Source organism: Sturnira hondurensis, unplaced genomic scaffold (assembly GCF_014824575.4).
Source record: "Sturnira hondurensis isolate 20B ecotype Veracruz unplaced genomic scaffold, ASM1482457v3 Scaffold0022215, whole genome shotgun sequence".
Lineage (NCBI taxonomy): Eukaryota > Metazoa > Chordata > Mammalia > Chiroptera > Phyllostomidae > Sturnira > Sturnira hondurensis.
The window spans coordinates 9,562,809-9,580,592 of record NW_028094846.1 but is presented as its reverse complement, the minus strand read 5'-3'; the positions used below and the strand labels follow the sequence as shown (position 1 = coordinate 9,580,592).

Here is a 17,784-nt window from a genome sequence, read left to right as displayed (position 1 = left end):
AATCAGAATGCTTAAGTTCAAATCCACCTCTACCACTAACATTTTGACATTTGAGAAAGTTAATTAAATTCTAGGTCTCAATGATCTCTTCTGTAAAACAGGAATAACAGCATCTAACTCAAAATATTTTACAAGGAATAAATAAGATAACATGAGCAAAGCACTTAGATCAGTGCCTGGAACCTACCAAGCAGTCAATAAATTTTAGGTATTTTTATCAGTATTACTAGAAGGAGAGAATCATGTATATTAAACCAAAACTGGTGTGTGATTCCATTTTTATTTGTGCAGTCTCAAAGAAGAATGTCAAAATCTTTCTCTTCCTCAAATGGTATTCTAAAGTATAATTCATAACCAAGTAATTTTAAAATCACCTTAACTTGCCTCCACAAATAGTCTTTAAAAACTTATTAGAAATAATATACTACAGCAAGGACCAATTTTTTTTTTACAAAAATTTAAGGTAAAATAGCCCTCAATCACCAATCTGATTTAAATCAAATCCCTTCCCTATTTATAAGTTCACATGCATCCCCAAATATAGTTTTGAGGAATAAGATGAATAAGCTATTACGAGTCACATGAAAAAATTTTGAATGCAGCACTGAATACAGAAGTGCCTTTTCTAAATTATTCACCACAAATGCTTTGAAACATTAATTTCACTGATTCATTCATCCAACAAACTTGTATTATGTGTCTAGTTCACAGCCAGAGTGTTTCCAACGGCAGGTGATCCCCAGGAGAACCTGACATTTACTTCGGACATTAAAAGACAGTAAAGATTACACAATAAAGATAGAGTAAATACAAGTGCAACCACACTTAAATATCCATCAGACAATATAAACCAATGTCTAAGTAAACCTCTTGCCCACACAGATCCACAACATTAACTGAGCATAGACCACTATGCTGAATTTCATGGAAAGGATGACCCTTGGTCAGCCTTCATTCTGCCCTCTGTACCTTGCGAGAGGCCGTGGAGGTTCTGACAGAGACATGTCACTGCTGGAAGATGCACTTGGGGGACGCTCCTGCACTTTGTTTTCTTTGTCAGATTCTCCAGATGGCTGATACCCTGGTCTGGTCTAGGAGAAACAGACATCAAATTTATCTGACTCTCACCGCAAAGATTTATTCAGGGTGTACGTGGGACCAATAATTAAGTCATTTCACCTTTACTAAGATCATGAAATGCAGGGGCTTTTTTTCCTTGTCAAATAAAACCAATTCAAACTTAGTTTGTCTTAAAAGCAGCCATTACAATTAACAACAAAATTGCACTGAAATCCAACAAGGGCATCTAATACTAACTGCATAACTTGGAGAATGTAATACTCTTTCTAAACTTCAGTTTTCACCAAGTAGGTACGGATACCAGTAGTGCCTATACCTCCTCAGGGTTGTGAAAATTTACTAAACTTAAGTCTGGAGCATGTAGCTCATGGTACATAATGTTACTCTTATTATTCTTAAAAATATTAGCAATACTCACAAAAGCATCATGATGAACTAGGATATTCTCTAATTTCAGCACAGATCACAAAACTGGTCTTTTCAATATCACACTCTAACTTCATTTGCTCAGTATACAATGAAAACTAGGCAGGGATATAACTAAGAGCAGTGATGAGATAACTGAAATTAGTAACAGAAAAATAGTAAAACTCTAATCCAGTACTTATGTTCAATCATATTTATCAAATAATCACAGTTATCAAATAACTCTTCATATACATGTATTTTGCCATTTTTGCCCAAATTTTTTGAGGGAAAAACAAGAATGAGCATTACGCATGGGTAGTACTAACTTTGCACCTCTATAATTGTTTTTAATTCTTTTATTTATGCTTATACGTTGAAAATGTAACTCTAGAAAGTAGTAATGATATCCATATGCAAAATAATACCCTGGAATATGATAATTTGCTTTGTTGACTTTATGACAAACTTGCAACAAAAGCAGTTTCTAAAACAAGTTATCTAAATATAAACAAGTGACCGAATTAAAAATTAAAACAAAAGATTTTTTCCCTGAAAATTTGGGCCAAAAATGTGGGTGTGCATTATACACGAGAGTGCGTTATACACGGCAAAATACAGTACATACAATTCATGAAAGGCCATCATTATTACAAACACTGTCTGAGCATATGTCTGAATCTTAGGAATGGTTGGTAATTTTTAAATGATATAGCAAATAAACTTTTCCTGACCATAAATCACTTCCCTTTGTATTTCTGCCACTATGATTACCTGTGTTTCCTGCATAACATGACGTGCCGGCTCCTCGAGCAAGGTTTTTTCCAGTAGCAATTTGGAGTAAGCTTCCTGCAGCCGCCTAGTTGCTGATGGCTCAGGAGGAGGCACATTTTTTACTTTAGTAAAGGCTTCTTTCTGTTTCCGGTAGAGCTCCTGTAATCGTTTGTTCTTCTGCTCAGTGGCCTCTTTTTGAGCCTTCTTCTCCTCGTTTTGCTTCCTCTTCCTTTCCTCCTGCTGTCTAACAATGTACTGCCGTACCTCATCTGTGTCATAGTGGCGCTTTTTAGAAATAACAGGGGGATCTTCATTAGCTGTTATTTTCTCAGGTTTTCTTTTTATTGGGCTGTGACTCCTTGGGGCTTGCACTGCTGCTGACGACTTCTGATTCTGTAACTCTCTCGTCTCTTGTCTTGAAGCCTGAGCTGCCGAATCAAGCTGTAGGTCATCAAGAATTCCACGAATTTCAACAGGCAAAAAGTCCTTATTTAAGGCAATATTTTCCTCCTGTTTATTATCTGGGAGAGACGGGGCTAATTTCTTTATATTATTTTCAGACCGTGCTCTACTTCTTGAACGCTCTGAGTTTCGTGGAAGATGTCTGTGTGAAATATCCAATCTGGGATCAGATTCTGCTCTTCCAATATGACCCCCTGCAAAGAATGAACTGTCAGTGATGTGTTAAAATTCTGCATTCTTTCCTAAAATTTATTGTATTCAGGAGAAAATTAGGGAATTTCACTTTATCTTAAACTTTAATTCAAATATCATAGAAAGTCTTCTAAAGAATATGATAGAAGGAAACAAAAACATCTTTTTTATAGCAGGAGAAGAATTTCTATATTCTGAAACACCATGCTTCCTCGGCATTTAAACAAAATGCACCTTTTAATATTCTGAAATAAGGAGAGATATTATTGTTGATATATTTAACTATTAATTGAGAAATACTATCAATATTAAATGGTATTCTCTCATGTGATTATTTAATATTGCTATCTCTTCCAAACCCCCAAAAGTCTCATAAAAAACCAACAATGTTAAGCTGTCACAATTCTCCAATGAATGACAAAAAAAAACCAATTATTTAGGAAAACAATCATTTTATCATCTAGACATTTGTTGATATGGCTTAATTTTACACTGAGAATGCACATGAGTTTACAAGATAAATGAAAGCAAAGAGGAACACATACAAAGTTTATACTGACTTATGTATACAAAATTGTAGTTGCAATTGCATTTCTTACTAAATCTATTCCAGAAGTTCAAATTAATGCAATATTGTTGCTGAAAAAAGAAAGCTGGACTATAGGTATTTATATTTCCTTTCCCAAAATTAGTGTTCCTGAAAAAGTAACGACTTATTGCAAATAGCATTCAAGACATTTTGAAAAGAGAAAAGTAACAGACTTGAAGGTCAAACTAATCCTAGATCAAATTTTGCCACCCACTGTCTACATAACTCTTCCTCAGGGATTACGTCCTAACCTGCCAAATTAAAAAAAAAAATTAGCCCTGGCTGGTGTAGCTCAGTGGAATGAGCGCAGACCTGCGAACCAAAGGATCCTGGTTCGATTCCCAGTCAGGGCACATGCCTGGATTGCAGGCCAGTTCCCAGTAGGGGGTGCACGAGAGGCAACGATACATTGATTGATATTTCTCTCCTTCTCTCCTTCCCTTCCCCTCTAAAGATAAATAAATTTAAAAAATCTTTAAAAAAAATTAACCTTGTGGGTGTGCCTGTGTTTGTGTTCGTAGGGTGAAAGAGGTCAGATGTGATTCTCTTACAGTCCCTAAAAGTCTAATATTTGGTGAAATGATGCTTTGCTATTCACAAAAACAGAATATGTAGTTAACATAAGAAATATAATTTTTTCCAAGATAAATAATATTTTCATAAAATATTTAAAAATAAAGATTAATGTCAAAACGTATGATGAGCCCTGGCTGGTGTAGCTCAGTGGATTGAGCGCGGGCCTGCGAACCAGAGGATCGCGGTTCGATTCCCAGTCAGGGCACATGCCTGGGTTGCAGTCCAGTTCCCTGCAGGCCAACTCCCAGCAGGGGACGCACAAAAGGCAACCATACATTGATGTTTCTCTCCCTGTCTCCTTCCCATCCAAAGATAAATAAATAAATAAAATCTTAAAAAAAAAAAAGTATGATGAAAAAAATCAGAATTTTACATAAAGACAGGATCAGAAAGTATAGTGAGCAGAGAACACAGCTCCCAGACCAGTGGTAAGATTTAGTTATCAAACCACATGACTGCAGTTTGCATATAATTTAGAGGTTTCCACTATACACAGAACTCACTAAATTTTAAGCTCTTAAGCAATTGCTGGGATTTAATATCTTTTCTTAAATATTCTTCATAAAGATCGCCATAACACCTCTGTGTAGAAATAATCCAGACGAGCGCAGTGGAATATCTTCTTTTCTGAGCTACATTCACAACTGTACACAGAACGACACAAAGCATCCCCAAAAGAGTATTTTCACCCTAAGTACTTACACAAGCAACTTTTCACTGTTTTTCTCAGTTTTAATCACTAAGATAATGTAATAATTTGATTACTTACCAGATTTAGTAGCTCTTTCTCTTCCACTTCTGTCACTTGATGCTGTTCTTCGCTCTTTTTGCTCCATTTTGGGTACAGGTCCCAGAATCTTCTTCACTAATTTTTGTCCATCTCGCCAAGACGACGTACTGATCAGACGACTGCCACCTGAAATACATGCACGTGCACACTGCGCTGAATCTCAAAGGGAAGTTTTAGCTCTGAGAATGATATGCCTTCTCAGTCACACAGGGTTTCTACTAGTCTTATGCTTATCCTATGCCAACATTAAAGAATCTACAATCAACTTTTATTTTTAACCCTAAGTCTCCAAAATCAATAAACAGTTTGCTTAAATCTTGATTATCCATATACCTCAAATAACTGTAAAATGCTTTGAAAGTACAAATATTAATAATGATAACTGAAACCTCAAAAATTAGGTCACTGAACCCAAGAACTTTGGCACAGAACAAAAATATGTCAACTACATTAAGTGTTTGGTTTATCAATACTAGCACAGTTTCTGCACAAAGTAAAATGAGCATTTGCCAAATAAACAAATGACTTAATCTAAGTGCAGGAAAAAATTTGAGGAAATATATAATATAATATATAGCAAACAGTTAACCATGACTACCTTTGGAGAGGATGATATTACAGGGAAATTACACATTAAATTTTACAGATACATCAGAACTACATACTACTTTTTTATGCATAAAATTATGACATTCAAAAATAAACACTATCAACATTTCAATGGTCCTAATTAGAAAATTTTATAAAAATAAAAGAATGTTCCGATAAATATAACTTTACCACGAGAAAATCTTTTCAGTTTCTATTTTAAGATTGTAAAAAAATTAGAATTAGACCATCACCTTAAAATAGGCAGTAACTTAAAAAATGATATAAAAGACTGTTCAGAAAATAGAAACCATAAAAAAAAACAACAAAATACATACTTAAATGCAAAGTAATAGAAGAAATGGAATATAATCTCACCTTTCAGCGGAACCTAATCAACAAACAAACAAGCAAAAAAGAACCAGAGAGACATGAAAATAAAGAACAAACTGACAGTGACCACAGGAGGGGAGGATAACAGGGAAAGGAAGGGGAAGGGCCAAGTAGAGGGACATGTACAAAGGACCCGTGGACAAGAACGACGGGGTAGGGACTGTCTTTAGGGAAGGGGGTTGGACGGGGTAGGGAGGAGCAACAGGAGGAAAACGGGAACTTTAACTGAACAACAATTAAAAAGTGGAATAAAAATAATAAAGTAGTATTTTATTATTATTTTTGTTTATTGATTTTTAGGGGGAGAGAGAAGGGAGAAACACTGATTTGTTGTTCTACTTATTTATGCATTCATTGGTTGGTTTTTTTTTAAAGATTTTATTTATTTATTTTTAGAGAGAGGGAAAGGGAAGGAGAAGAAGATGGAGAAAAACATCAGTGTGTGGTTGCCTCTTGCACACCCCCTATGGGGGACCTGGCCCGCAACCCAGAAATGTGCCCTGACTGGGAATTGAACTGGCAACCCTCTGGTTTGCAGAATAAAGTAGCATTTTAAACCTAACTAAATTTGAAATATAGATTTTTACATTGATTGTCAATGCTGGTAAAATTATAATAAAATCATTCTATTTATGCATTGATTGTTGAAACATAGTGGGTATAGTTTATTTTAAAATAGACATAGTATTACATGTCAGGAATCCCAAAAGAGCTCACCCTGCTCAAATAATCCAAGAAACAGCATTGTATTAATAGAAATAATACAAAATAAAAAAATATTCACTGTATCATTTTCTATAATATCAGAAGTAACCCAAATGTTAAAGAATGGTGAATGGTTAATTATTAAACTAGTTTTGTTTCCAACAGACAGAGTATTGTGTAGCCATTTCAAATCACAATTTCCATCAGAAATAACAGAAACGCTCTGTAGAAATTTTCAAAGAGAAAAAGATAAAATTTTATGTATATAATGATTATATTTACATACTATTATGACTTTAAAATTATTGTAAGCAAGTACACAATATAATACTAGTACTTTAACTAAGAGTAGTGTTTTTTTGTGTTTTCTCCTATTTTTCAAGCTTTTGGTCAGGGTATTTTAACTATAACAAAAGACATTGCATTTAGAGTTTCTTTAAATAGGACTTTTAATTTGAAAGTTTAAATGAAAGTATTGTTTTATTGAATATATCTATTATACAGAAACATGAATTATAAATGTGTGCTGTTTATTTTAGCAAAGAAATATTTTTCACCTTGTTATGAACCTTAAACAGTCTATCTAAAGTATTTAAAAGGTTTGAAGCCTATTGCTCAATTTATATAAAAAACTTTAGGTTCTTAAGCAAAATGAGAAAACAGGTCTCTCTTCAATTTCAGCTTAATTTTCTGAATCAAAAGGAAGCAACCATGAATATACTGGGTAGTTATTTATAAATGTTGGCTTCTGAATATGCTGGGTGGTTATTTCTAAATTCTGGCTTTCAAGCATAGAATTATTTCTAGAATAGTCTCATGCAGTCATTGGTAGAAAAAGAAGCCTTTCACTACAGACAAACTATTAATACAGTTGTTGCACACTTAATGACGCTCTGTCTCAGTCGTTGCCCCCAGTGCACAAATGCAAATTTGTTCACCACAAAACTGGACAAATACATTCCAAGTCATAGTGGTCCCAGGGTTTCATTTCAAACTGTGCTCCTGACAATTATACCGTATTTCAAGAAAAAATAACATGGAGCCCTGGCTGGTGTAGCTCAGTGGATTGAGCACAAGCCTGTGAACCAGAGGATCGCGGTTTGATTCCCAGTCAGGGCACATGCCTGGGTTGCAGGCCGGTTCCCTGCAGGCCATTTCTCAACAGGGGACGCACAAAAGGCAACCATACACTGATGTTTCTCTCCCTCTCTCCTTCCCCTCTAAAGATAAATAAATAAATAAAATCTTTAAAAAAAAATAACATGGAATATTTTTTAACATAGAATTAGTTTAGTTTACATTCAGATAATTCATGCTCCTATAAAGTTTCATTTTTTATTTGTGTACAGTGAGGGTCATTCTCTCATGACAGCTAGAGTTAACAATGAGTGTCACAAAATACGTTATTTGCCACTCTAGTGACTAGTCTGTGACCAGAAAAACAAGTGCCTGGTCAAAAACCAGAGCCCCACCACCCTGCACATCCCCTATCACACACGCATCGTCCTTTATTCTAATTCTGACTCCACTGTCTTCCTGACAAAATCATAAACTCCAAAAGAGCAGGGGCTCCGTGCATCTTGCTCACCAATGTTCTAAGCTCAGTACAGCACAATGCCTCACATATAGCAAGTGCTCATAAATATTTGCATAATGAATGCATGTATGTATGAATGATTGATTCGAAATGTCTCCAAGCTGAAAGTGACAGTTCCCAACTTTCTTCACTCTCTCTTGGCCCAAATTACTCAATGACATGAATACTGCATACTAAATAGCCACTTTCAGTATAGCCAGAAATAATAGTAATTATTATTAATGAATCAACCCTAACATTTGAGTGCTTACCATATGCCAGGTGCTACGCAGGGTGCTTTAGGTCCGATTTCAGTTCTCACGGCAACCCCATGAGGAGCACCACCGCCTTCCCTTTTACACGTGGGGAAAATGAGGGACACTACATCTACTCACTTACCAATGAACAAAGCCAGGTTACAAATCCGGGCAACCTGGATTAAGTCTGAAATGTTGGTCACTATGGAACTACGGAATTCTCTTTTTCTTTCTCAGTCTTGACCTGTTCGGAGTCCAGCCTGACCACTATAGGCCTGGATTGCCTACACTGTCCTGAGGGACATTCATAAACAAACCCTCTGTGTACAAAAATTCACTGTATAAAAATCATTACCTTTAACCTGACTGATTTCTATTAAGAGTGATAGAAAAAAACTGGGGGGTGATAAATATAATCAGTATCATGGTGAACATATGGCTTCATGGGTATATACATATATGAAAACTTAGCAAACTGTATGTTCTAATTTATAACTTATGATATATAACTTATGCTATGTCAATTAAATACACATACACAAAATAATGATATGCAAACTGTATTCCATTTTCATATGTGCCAAACAACAAGAACATCTAGAGAACAGACGCTTATTTCCATGTACATGCCATTTCAGGAATACTTAACTTTAGGAGGTACATAACATGGAAAAAACTAACCTGTTTTGCATTCTGGACTTGAAAACTGTGCTACCTTTTGGACTTTTCGTACTGGCTTGACCACTTTCTTCTCTTTACTTTTTTCGGCAGGTTTCTCTTTCAGGGAGATATCGTCTGAAAGGCAGAAACATTTACAGCAAACGTTTTGATGACTCCTACCCACTCACTCATCCGCCCCCCAGGACGAAAAATCAGCATGAAGTACATGACTCAGGCAGGGAGAAAGAAACCTTCACTAAGGCTATTTCTATGGCCCACAGCTACCAACGCCAACTCCTCTTATGAAAAGGTCTAAAGATGACCACTACTCTACCCTTAGGTTCCAATTCTTTGTGTGTTTTTTCCCCAGAAAACACTGGAGAAATTTAACTCATTTTCACAAACTGAAAGAGAGTGCAACTAATGCTTTTCAACCCAGGATCCATAGTATTTATACAATCTCAGGGGTAGGTAGGCACTTTCTCAAATTCCAAGATCATTTAAAAATTCCTATATAACTGGAATATTTGTGAACTTCTAAAATAAAACTCTGTAAAATACTCAATATAATATTCCTAAACTAGGCCCTTTTACAGTTAGGCTAGTGAAATGTGTGAAGGTATTTCACATACAAATTACTACTAATTTTTTTCAATTCTAATAAAGGAATATATAAAGGGGTAGGTTTACATAATACAAATAAATAATAAATAAACAACAGTACAGGAATAAACTGTTTCATGTACTCACCACTGTAAACCTACTTTTATCCACCCCTGTGTGTAGTTGACCTCCATTATAGGTTGACATGAATACACTTTAAAATACATAGAGCACTGCATTCTGGGCAAGTGGAAGGCAGCATGAGTCACAGGCTCTGAGGCAAGAGCACACCTAGTGTCTACGGAGCAGCGGGAGGCCACTGCGTAAGAGCTGAAGAGGAAAGCTGTCCTAACCAGGTCAGAGACATAGCTGAGGGCCAGATCGCATAGGGCTTTATAGGTCATTATAAGAACTTCGAGTTTTATTCAAGAATGAGATGGAAAGTTTTTGGAAGATTTTGAGCAAAGGAGCAATATAATCTCAATTAAATATTAATACGCTTCTAACACCTGTGAAGAGAACAAACTCAGTGAAACACAGAAGCAGGGAGACCAGTCAGAGGCTACTGCAGTAATCTGGGCAAGAGCCTCGTGGTGACTCGGACCTAGGTGACAGTGACAGAGGCAGGCTAACTAGTGGTTTTATTTTAGATATATTTCAGGCAATATTAGAAATAAGGTGTAAGTGAAACATGGGGGCCAAGAGGCCAGAATAATTAGAATAGATTACCTGGTTATCTATTAATTATTATAGATTACCTATAATAATTAATAGATTACCTATAATTCTAATAGAATAATTAGAATAGATGGACAGACTACCAGAGGAGTAGGTTTAAGGGGTATATAGCAACCCCATCTAGTTAGTTAGCTACATTCCAGATATATTAAACTTAAGAAACCACCCTGGCTGGTGTAGCTCAGTGTATTGAGCACGGGGCTACGAACCAGAGGGTCACAGTTCGATTCCCAGCCAGGGCGCATGCCTGGGTTGCAGGCCAGTTCCCAGTGGGGGATGCACGAGAGGTAACCATATACTGATATTTCTCTCCCTCTTTCCTTCCCTTCCCCTCCCCTCTAAAGATAAATAAATAAGATAAAATAAAAAACTTAAGAAACCTATTATTATACAACCAAAGGGAGATCTGGAGTTAGCAGCTGGATATAAGAGTCTTGAGTTCAGAGGCAAAGTCTGGACCAGAAGTATAAATTTGGGAATCAACAACAACAAATGTTTAAAGTGCTGAGATGAGATAAGCTTGTCTTGTGTGTATGTAGATAATTAAAAGCCCTCCCCCACCCCACCCCCCACACACACACAAAAAGAAAGAAAGAAAGAAAGAAAGAAAGCAAGCAAGCAAGCAAGCAAGCAGGAGGGGAAGGAAGAAGCGAGAGGAGGAGAGAGGGACAGACCCGTGTTCTGAGAATGAGACGTGCCAATATTTAGAGGTCAGGGTGTCAATTAGGAAAAAAACTGAAAATGAGCAACTAGACTGAGGAGAAAACCAAATACTTATGGTATCCTAAATGTCAAGTAAAGAGTTTCAAAAAAGGGTTTCAATCATGTCCATTATTCCTGAGAGATGACAAATCAGAATTAAACACTGGTTTTAGCAATGTGGAAGTCACTGATGATCTTGGTAACAGCAGTTCACAGAGAAGTAGGAGCAAACACCTAAGAGAAAAGACTTAAGAGGAACAGGGAGAAGAAAACTTGGAGACAGTGAGTACAGGGTGACTTCTGGAAACTTCTGGAAGTTGAAAATAGGAGAAAAGTAGGGCAGTAGTTGAAGAGCGTCGGGTCAAAAGAGGGGTCCTTGTATGACGGCTGAAATGGCAGCACGTTATCAGTGTGTTGACAGACGACCTCATAGAGAGAGAACACTTGATGATGTACAAGGAAACACACTGAAGTTATGTCCTTAAAGACACAAGAGCACATGAAACCTAAAACACAAGCGGATGGACTGGTCTTAGCCAGGAGCACAGAGTTCATCATCTACTATAACACGAGTGTAACAAACCTCTTTAAGACTCTTTGACACACAGCATTCTGCTTGTCTATAATGATACTGTCCTATGAGGTATATTGTTATCACTCCTATTTTTCAGATGAGAAAACCAAGGAAGAGAGGTTATGTAACACAGGTAGTATGACAGAGCCCAATTTGAACCCTTCTAAGCTAACTCCCAAACCTTTGCTGTTAACTAAATACAGTGTTCCAGTAACTGTGGAAAAGGTAGACTAAACAATGCCACAAAACTTATTAGAAGAATCTCCATTGGGGCGTCCTACAAAAATCTCAGGCTGTACAGAGTTGGCTTCAATCCTTAATGCTCTATGCAACCTTGGGAAAATTACTCTTTGAGTCTCTCTTTCCTCAACTGTAAAAAATACAGAATACTAAATATCCAACATCTTGTCTAAAACCATCTAGATGTTTAATATGTAGTAACATTTTGAGTATGAACTCCTTATTTCCTTCTTCTAATCTTCCAGAAGTTCCTCATATTTCCAATTCCCTAATATTATTCCTTTCCTAAAAGGTTCCACTTTCTGCATTTTGCCCTTATGTTAGTATCTACTTATCTGCTGCCTGTGAAATTACTGACCTTTCAAACACCTCAGGGGTTAGTAAAAATGAACTTCAACTAGACTGCTATATTTTCTTCAAATCAGACAGGCCCCACTCTGAAAATCCTTCAGTTTAAAAATAGCCTCGTTTCTGTCTCATCAGCCATGTGTGCTAATTTTAACCCTGGAGCAGAGCCTAGAAGCAAAGGGAGCTTTATGACAGACCAAAACCACCACTACTTAAGTATACCATGTAGTTAGAAAAGGGAAATATCTTTAACTTGGTGGCCATTTTATGTTTAAATATTTTAAGTTAAATAGCATGCATGCACTCAAGTCCTTAGAAAGCTCTCCTCTCACCTGCAAAGTGAAGTGCTAAGTCTCGATACAGTTCTCTGCTCATGTTTTGAAACTCGGCCTCTTGCCACACTTTGCCATCGGGTGTTCGAATCCTGGTCTCTGAAGGATTGAAACCTAGTACACACCAACAGCACAGAACATTCTTATCAAAGCTGCTTTATAAGTATTGTTTGTTATACCTTTTTAAGTGAGATACAATTAACAAAGTATAAAGTTCACTTTTAAAGTATACAACTCAGTGGTTTGCAGTATTATTTACAAAGTTATACAACTATCACCACCTAGTTCCAGAGCATTTCATCCCCCTGAAAAGAAACCCCACACACATCAGCTGCCACTCCCCATGCTATACCATCTCTGCTCTCCGGCAACTGCTAATCTACTTTCTATCTTTACGGATTTGCCTATTCTGGACATTTCATATGAACCGGATCATGCTATTTATGATTTAATTTCATGTAAATAGAATCATACTATACATGACCTTTATGTACATAAAATCATACTATTTATAATTCATATTTCATGTAAATAGAATCATATCACACATGACCTTTTGTGTCTGGCTTCTTCACTCAGTACAATGTTTTCAGTGTTCATCCACTGTATAACATGTATCAAAGCTTTATTCCTTTTTATTGTTGAATGATACTCCATTGTATGGGTGTACCAACATTTGTTATCTATTTATCAGCTGATGGACATTAGGGTTTTTTTATTTTTTGGCTATTATTAATAATGCTGCTGTGAACATTCGTGTACAAATTTTTGTGTGGACAGATGTTTTCAATTCCCTTGGCTATTATACCTAGGATTGGAATAGCTGGGTCATATGGTAACTCTGTTTAACTTTTTGAGAAATTGCCAAAATGTCTTCTAAAATAGTTGCACCATTTTACATCCTCACCAGCAATATATGAGGGTTCTAATTTCTCCACATCCCCAACATTTGTCATTGTCTGTCTTTTTTATTACAGTCACCCTAGTAGGTATGAAATGGTATCTCAATTGTGGTTTTGATTTGGATTTCCCTAGTAACTAATAGTGCTGGGCAGCTTTATAAGCTTTTAAGAGAGGAATGCATAATTAGCTACCACATAATGTGTTGACAAATCCTATTTGGAAAAAGCAAGCTTCAGTGAGATAAAGCAATATATAGTACATTTGTTCAAAAAAGACTAGAAATGGAGAAACACTAAATTAAGTGATTGAAAATGCTAATCATAAATTATAAAGTTCAGAGATATAAACTATCCATCTCAAGACTAAAAGAAAGACTACATTACTTATTTTTTTCTTTGAAAACAGGCATTAATTGCTAACATCTCTCTGATTTTGCCTGTGGCTGAACTAATGGACCACTTGCTGCCTACATAAGGCAAAACACACCCAAAGTGTGAAAAATGTATCTTTAAAACATACTTGTCCAACTTCTCAAAAACCATTACACATGTGCTTTTTCCTAGTTCTGACTTCCTACTCCAAATTTATCACTACTCTTCAAGAAATACACTGAACTTGGAGTGTTACTTTACAAAATAATAAAACAATGAACAGGGATGTTACCCAGAGTAGTGCAAAGATTTATAGTTTCAGATGGTTCAACTTATCCAAAATTTGGCAGCCAACAAATATTTGTAAAATTAAATCATCATAAAGAATAAGTTGGAATTGAAATTGGTAAAAGGACTTTAGAGGTGTTAGATGAAATGTACTGGTAAGTTAACTACATGTCTAATAGTAAATGATCTATTCAGCTCCTGGGCATAATAGCATAAACTTAATTTCACCTAACATTTGTGGCAAGGGGCACACAATTATACCTACATCTGTATAAGGAAAAAACTTACAAACACAGTGTTCCGTCTGTTAGAAACTAGTTTGTAATAAAAAAGTGTAGCAATCCTATCCAAGTCTCTCTCCCTCTCTCTCAACACTCGTCTTCATCAGCAACCTCCTCCCATCTCTCTACATTCAACTCTATGATTCTTTCTCTTGTCCTCTCTAAGAACTATCTATCTGCATGAGAGCCTTTCTTTATATTTGCATCTTTATTTGTAAGTTAACTTCAAGAAGCTTTCAATGTCTCTATCAGTTTCTCTTTCCATCCTTCAGTCTTTATTTCCATTCTTTCTCCACTTTTTTACTTATTAGTTGAACTGATTGAATAGAATAAAAAATTTACCGGGCGCTTATATCCAAGACATTGTATTAGGCCCTGAAATAAAGTAAGGATGACTTATACAGGCTCTTAACATTCATGGGCAATTATACCAGGAAAAAAAAGATATGCAAACAACCAAGTATAAGACAAGAAAGAATCACATAAACACCATTTCTGTTCAGTACTTCAAATTTTAGAGCAGAATCAGAGAACATTTCCAAAGTCTCCTTAAAAAAAAAATAAAGGGCACAAAAACATAAATGAAAATCCAAGGTTTAAATGGTTTTAGTATGCTAACAACTGTATAAAAAAAAGAGAAATTTAATAAACTAACTCTCTCTTATTTCTGTGTATGCAAAAATTACCTCGGAAGAAAAAATTATCTCTGGAAAATACACAGTGATCTCCAGAAAAGGGACCAGGTAGGTGAAGCAAAAGAACTTTTCAAGGTCCACCCTTTTCGTCTTTTGACTTCTGAACTTCATAATTAAAAAGTGAATTATTATTACGTATTTGAACAAATGAAAGTATCAGTTTAAATTTTTGTAAATTATTAAATGACATATGGATTCAAACTGTCATTATTAAATGACATATGGATTCATTCTTAACTTTGCCTTAGTAGAATAGCTGGAATTTCAGAACTTTATCTTCTGGAACGAACAAACCTTAAATGTACCATATGCATTTAATGGGTCTGATATAGCAAAAGTTCTGGATAATCACTCACTATCTCAGACCCAACAAGAACATTCTGACCCCACCATTCGCTACTTGCTCTGTCAACAGTGTGGACAATGACTACATGGTACACAAATAACTAAAGGATAGAGAGAGTTTCATTACTAACGCATCAGACCAACCATGGATAACAGAGTGATTTTTTTCCAGTATTCTTTCTAGAGGGAACTGCTCAAGATTTCACCACAAAGTAGCTAGAATAAAATTCAAATTACCCATTTTTATCTAATTTACAATGGATATCACTAATAAAACATGATACACTACAAAATAAAGCTGGTAATTGCTCAAACTGTACACAGTAAAATTTATTCTGCAGGAAAGAATGACTAAAAACAATTCAGGACTAAAAATTTAAAAAGGGGTCAGAGAAAAATTAGACTTAGTAAAAATACAAAACACAACTGACTGTAGCAAAAACTGTCTTGGTTTGTTAATAACTTAAAATTAACAGAAGAAACAAATTTTGACAATATTTGATCTTCACAGATTTATCTAGAAAAACTAAACTTTAAAAAATATGCACAAAAGAAAGGTTACAATGGCAGAAGTTTTCAGGACAAAAAATGTAACACAGACTAACCTGATCTATGAATTAACTCTTTATTAGAAACTTTACAAGATAACCCTAGGAAATTAATTTCAGGAACATAAAAATACAAACTCCTTAAAACCACCATACATAAACACTTGAGCTGGCTAAAAACAGAAATTCTCTCTGAAAAGCTTCTTCTCAATGGAAATCTATTAATGTTGGTATAAATGTGACTTAAATATTTTTCTTAAACACAGGGGGAAAACCCGTGTCAAAACTTGAAAGTTAAAACAACATGAACCAAATGTCTGTGCCAAAATATTCTGTAACCTAATATTAACTCAAACTGATTGAATTATCTTTTGAATACTACTTCTGAAAGAATTCCTAATAACAATCCACATACAATGACAGAATAAGAGAATACTCTTTCAGTTCTCTGAAAATGTACTAGTTTCTTATTTCTTCTTTTGTTCAACTTACTAAATGCTCATATAGTGGGCCTGCGGAACTAATTAAAAATGCCAATTCTGGGCGCTATCCCCAGAAATTCTGATTTTGCTCCAAGGTAGGATCCAGAAGCCTGCATTTTTAACCTGCACCTTGAATTAATTTCTTATCTGTTCTAAAGAGGATCGCCTCTACTCAAATACCACTGGGAGGAGACGGGGATGAGGAGGCAGAAAGAAAAAGACACAGGGACTGACCACAAACCTTTATACGCAGGAGCAGGCGGTGCTGTTGCCACTTTCCTGACTTTCGCGGTCACTGAGCTATCAACATTAACGACCATTACTGGGTGGTCAACGTGCCCCAGGTTCTGGCTCCGGCCACTTGTTTCTTCTGAGTGTTCCCACTGTTTCCTAATCCGCTCCTTGAGTTTTTCCAGTTTGACATCATGTTGTCGCCTCTTTAAGATATCTAATCTTTGGGAATTAGAAGTACTAGTAGAAGAGGGAGAAGAGTCAGCCAGCTGTAACACTTTGGGATCGACATCACGGCCCACGTTACTGACAGAAGCCTTCAGATTATTCTCATTTCCTTTTGTCCTATTAGGCTTTTCTTCCTCAGTTCTCATAGGAGCTGCCATCTTAATTAAACTTTCAGAATTTTGCAATGCATCAATTGCTGGTCGATCATTTAAAAACCTAACAACAGTGTCATTGATGACAGATGATTGGGAACTTTCAAAATCACAGCAACGTGTATTTCGTTCTTCTCGACTGCTTACCATCCGATTCCCATTCTCAGGCTTTTCTTCATTAACATCCACACAATATACATGCTTTGACTCTAAAGGGCTGGGACTTATATTAGAAGGTATGCCATGAATTTCCCTATAATTAAAAAATAATAAGTCTTAAATAAAAAGTACAAAAAGCAGTCAAACTAAAACTAGTCTTACAAATGGTGAACTCTAAAGTAAAATTAGAGACCAACCCCCCCAGAAAGTCCAGAGAGTTAAAACTAATAAAATAACCATTACTAATATTAAGACTCAATGACCCCTCTATCAAGTTCTAAATCATAATCTGCATATAATAAAATAAGAAAAATGCAAAAGATGTGTGGAGAAAGTTCCTTAAGAATGCCATAAAATAGGGTTACAATCTGACTTTGGATATTCACTTGACACCTTTTACCAAAATGTGTATTTTACTCCTTTACTGGCACTTCATATGCGTAATTTCTAAATCATGTACCAAATTAACAAACAGACGGAACAGAAATAAAGTAAAGGTACAATAAATATTTTCCTT

General features: G+C 35.7%; 1 protein-coding gene across 4 annotated transcripts in view; it reads right to left on the bottom strand.

Annotated features, from left to right (window-relative positions):
* The window catches only part of CEP350 (centrosomal protein 350), a 116,309-nt gene that overhangs the window by 76,840 nt on the left and 21,685 nt on the right, over positions 1–17,784 (bottom strand). For all 4 annotated transcript variants that reach the window (XM_037034876.1, XM_037034878.1, XM_037034877.1 and 1 more), the window contains 6 exons: positions 16,739–17,361; positions 12,585–12,698; positions 9,069–9,182; positions 4,848–4,994; positions 2,260–2,915; positions 970–1,091 (listed from right to left, as the gene is read on the bottom strand). In XM_037034876.1, the coding sequence (XP_036890771.1) occupies positions 970–1,091; positions 2,260–2,915; positions 4,848–4,994; positions 9,069–9,182; positions 12,585–12,698; positions 16,739–17,361 (1,776 nt within the window). The remainder of the gene's footprint in view (positions 1–969; positions 1,092–2,259; positions 2,916–4,847; positions 4,995–9,068; positions 9,183–12,584; positions 12,699–16,738; positions 17,362–17,784) is intronic.